The sequence below is a fragment of the Chrysochloris asiatica genome, unplaced genomic scaffold (assembly GCF_000296735.1).
Source record: "Chrysochloris asiatica unplaced genomic scaffold, ChrAsi1.0 scaffold00004, whole genome shotgun sequence".
Classification (NCBI taxonomy): Eukaryota; Metazoa; Chordata; class Mammalia; order Afrosoricida; family Chrysochloridae; genus Chrysochloris; species Chrysochloris asiatica.
The window spans coordinates 46,743,417-46,746,295 of record NW_006408522.1 but is presented as its reverse complement, the minus strand read 5'-3'; the positions used below and the strand labels follow the sequence as shown (position 1 = coordinate 46,746,295).

The 2,879-nt window shown below is 38.4% G+C and overlaps 1 protein-coding gene across 1 annotated transcript; it reads right to left on the bottom strand.

The window, feature by feature from the left end:
• Positions 1 to 903: 903 nt before the first annotated feature.
• Positions 904 to 1,842, bottom strand: LOC102811664 (olfactory receptor 4F21-like). Its single transcript, XM_006831909.1, has one exon. It carries the CDS (start codon positions 1,840 to 1,842, stop codon positions 904 to 906), a length of 939 nt encoding a protein of 312 aa, XP_006831972.1.
• Positions 1,843 to 2,879: the final 1,037 nt, after the last annotated feature.

Sequence of the window (2,879 nt, the reverse complement as noted above, 5' to 3'; positions counted from 1 at the left end):
TTGATTAAAACATTTTACAAATATTAATTCACTTGATCCTTATAAGCTTACCAAAAAGGTATCTTTGAACCATAAAGACTGTTATTTTTACAAGTCATAAAGTATCTGGACTTTCAGATGGTTCGACCTATTTATCCCTATCTTACAAATTATGACAGTTATACAAAATTTAAGCAACTTGAGAAGCAAAACCGAGATTTAAAGTTATGTAGTCTGGCTGAAGTGCTTGTAATCATAACACTATAAAAGAAAAGAGTTTCTCTGAGGAAACTCTGCTGGTTTCAATACACTTAGAGCAAAGATGCACTAGCTGTAACAGAACTATTAAATAGGTCATTGTCTTTGCCCTCACTCAGCCCCCATTGTTCAAATCCTCCAGCAATACAGGAACATAGCTTTTGAAAGAACTGGAGTAATTATAAAGTAAAAATACTTCTGAAACCATACCCAGTGACCCAATTTCACATTCATTATTGTGATTAGAAAAATGTGGCCAGCCCTCAAAAATAACTATAGCTTTTTACTTTCATTTATTGAAGGCAAGAGATACTGAAGAACAACATGTATACAACAATGTATCTTTTAAATATCTTTATCTTTCATCTTTTTCACACATTATTGATGCTCCACATCTCATTCCAGAGTCTTCCCTCCCGAAATTGTCTAATAGTTGCAAATGATTCCAAAGCACTTATCTTCATATTCTGTGTCACAAAACCCAAACAATCAGACAAGGAAAGAGCCTCTTCAGAATGTAGAGCAGGAGAAGAGATATAGCAGGCCAACCTAGAATCCTGTTTGTCAATGAGGTACAAGAAAGAGACAAAAACTGCCATGTGTTAATACACATGTAACATAAGCAGAGAATGTTAGAGAAGCTTGCCTTCTTGTTATCAAAATCACTTAAAACAGCTTCCTAAAACTCAAGATCTGGCTTAACAGTCTCCTCACTGACACTTTGATTTCCTTGTTTCTAAAAGTATAGATAGCAGGGTTCAGAAGTGGGGTGACAATGACATCAAAAATGGCAAGGAATTTATCCACTGGAACTGTGGGAAGTGGCCACAAATACACGAAGATGCATGGACCAAAAAATAAGACCACCACTGTGATGTGAGCTGACAGTGTGGAGACAGCCTTAGACAAGCCACCAGAAGAATGTTGCCAAACAGTGACCAGAATGAAGATGTAGGAGATAATCAAAATGAAGAAAGTTCCCAGAGAGATGAATCCACTATTGGCAGTGACGATGAGCTCCAATCTGTAGGCGTCTGTGCAGGCAAGCCTAATAAAGCGTGGAAGGTCACAGTAAAAGCTGTCTATTTCATTGGGGCCACAGAATGGTAGATTTACAACAAATACTAGTTGGATCAATGAGTGGATGATTCCAATGATCCAGGCAGCCACCAAGAGTAAGAAACAAGTTCTAAAATTCATGATGGTCAGGTAGTGGAGAGGCCTACATATAGCAACATATCGGTCAAGGGCCATATCTATGAGCAGCACCATCTCAGTCCCTCCAATAACATGAATGAAGAACATCTGAGCGATGCAGCCTTGGAAAGAGATTACTTTTCTTTCCTTGAAAAGATCAGAAATCATTTTTGGAGCTGCACTAGAAGAAACCCATATGTCAATAAAGGAGAGGTTGGCCAGCAGGAAGTACATGGGGGAGTGCAAGTGAGAGTCAGAGATCAGTGTGATCACAATGAGAAGGTTTCCTAAAATACCTGCTACATAGAACACAGAGAAAACTAGAAAGAGGACAAGTTGCATCTCTAAAGTACTAGTGAGTCCCACCAACACAATCTCAGACACGATTGAGTGATTCCTTCCCCTCATGGTCTCATCATGTGGCACTCCAAATTTGCCTAAAAGAATAGGAGAAATAAGAATCTGGAATTACTGGCAGGGTTCCATCAGGGAAGTAGAATCACTGGAAGATAATATACTAACAAATTTGTTACAGAGATTTGACCTTATGTAATCATGGAAGCTTGTTCAGCACTATCTATAAGATTGTGGTCTTTGTATCTACTGCTGTAGCTTGAAATCCACAGGGCAGTCAGGAAGGAAAGGTGGATGCAAAGTGGAAGAGAACAAAATGAACTAGAACCCACTAGCAATAATTAGAGCCCAAAAGGACAGATTGAAATTTATGTAAGTTCTCATTGCTGCTGGCCTTGATAACTCAGGTGTACAGCAGAAGCCAGGGCCCTCATTAAGTAGCTAAACAATGCACCTGGAGTTAGAGGTGCTAAAGGGGAGTACCAAGAAAGTGAGGCAGTTGCAGGACCATGAACCACCTTCTGCCAATGAGATGAATCAGTAATAAACAACTCATGTGAGCTACAAAAATGGCTGCTGCTTAACTTCTGCCCTCCAAATCTTTCAGGAGTAATATTTTTATACAAATCAATACGAGTTATAAGGTTTTTGCAAATTGACAGTCCTTTCATGCCTTAGTTTCCTATGCACATGATGTGTGTGTGCATGTGTGTTATTTAGATAGGGATTTTTTTTTTCCCAGAAAATGCAGTGTGCTTCTTGAAGCCCACCCTAATTTGGAACATGCAAGAAAAGGAATTCATGGAGATGTACCTCAGCGTACAAAGATAAGATGCCAGTAAGAAAGAAATGAACAAATTTTGAAATGTAGCTATTATCTCTTTCTATTCAGTCAAAACAGGTACTTATATTATTTGACAAAGACCATAAATTCATGGTCTCTGATTTCACCCATTTTCTTCCAAATTCCTTTGTTATTACTAACTCTGTAAAGTTTCTCAGTGGGCTCTCCTCTGATAGCAGGGAGCCATCTCAAATAAGAGGTCAAAAAAAGAGCAGACATTAAGTATTATATAATAAGTTGTTACTTC

Coding starts and splice junctions, on each gene's coding strand:
- LOC102811664 (XM_006831909.1), bottom strand. CDS start 1,842: ATGAGGGGAAGGAATCACTCAATCGTGTCTGAGATTGTGTTGGTGGGA.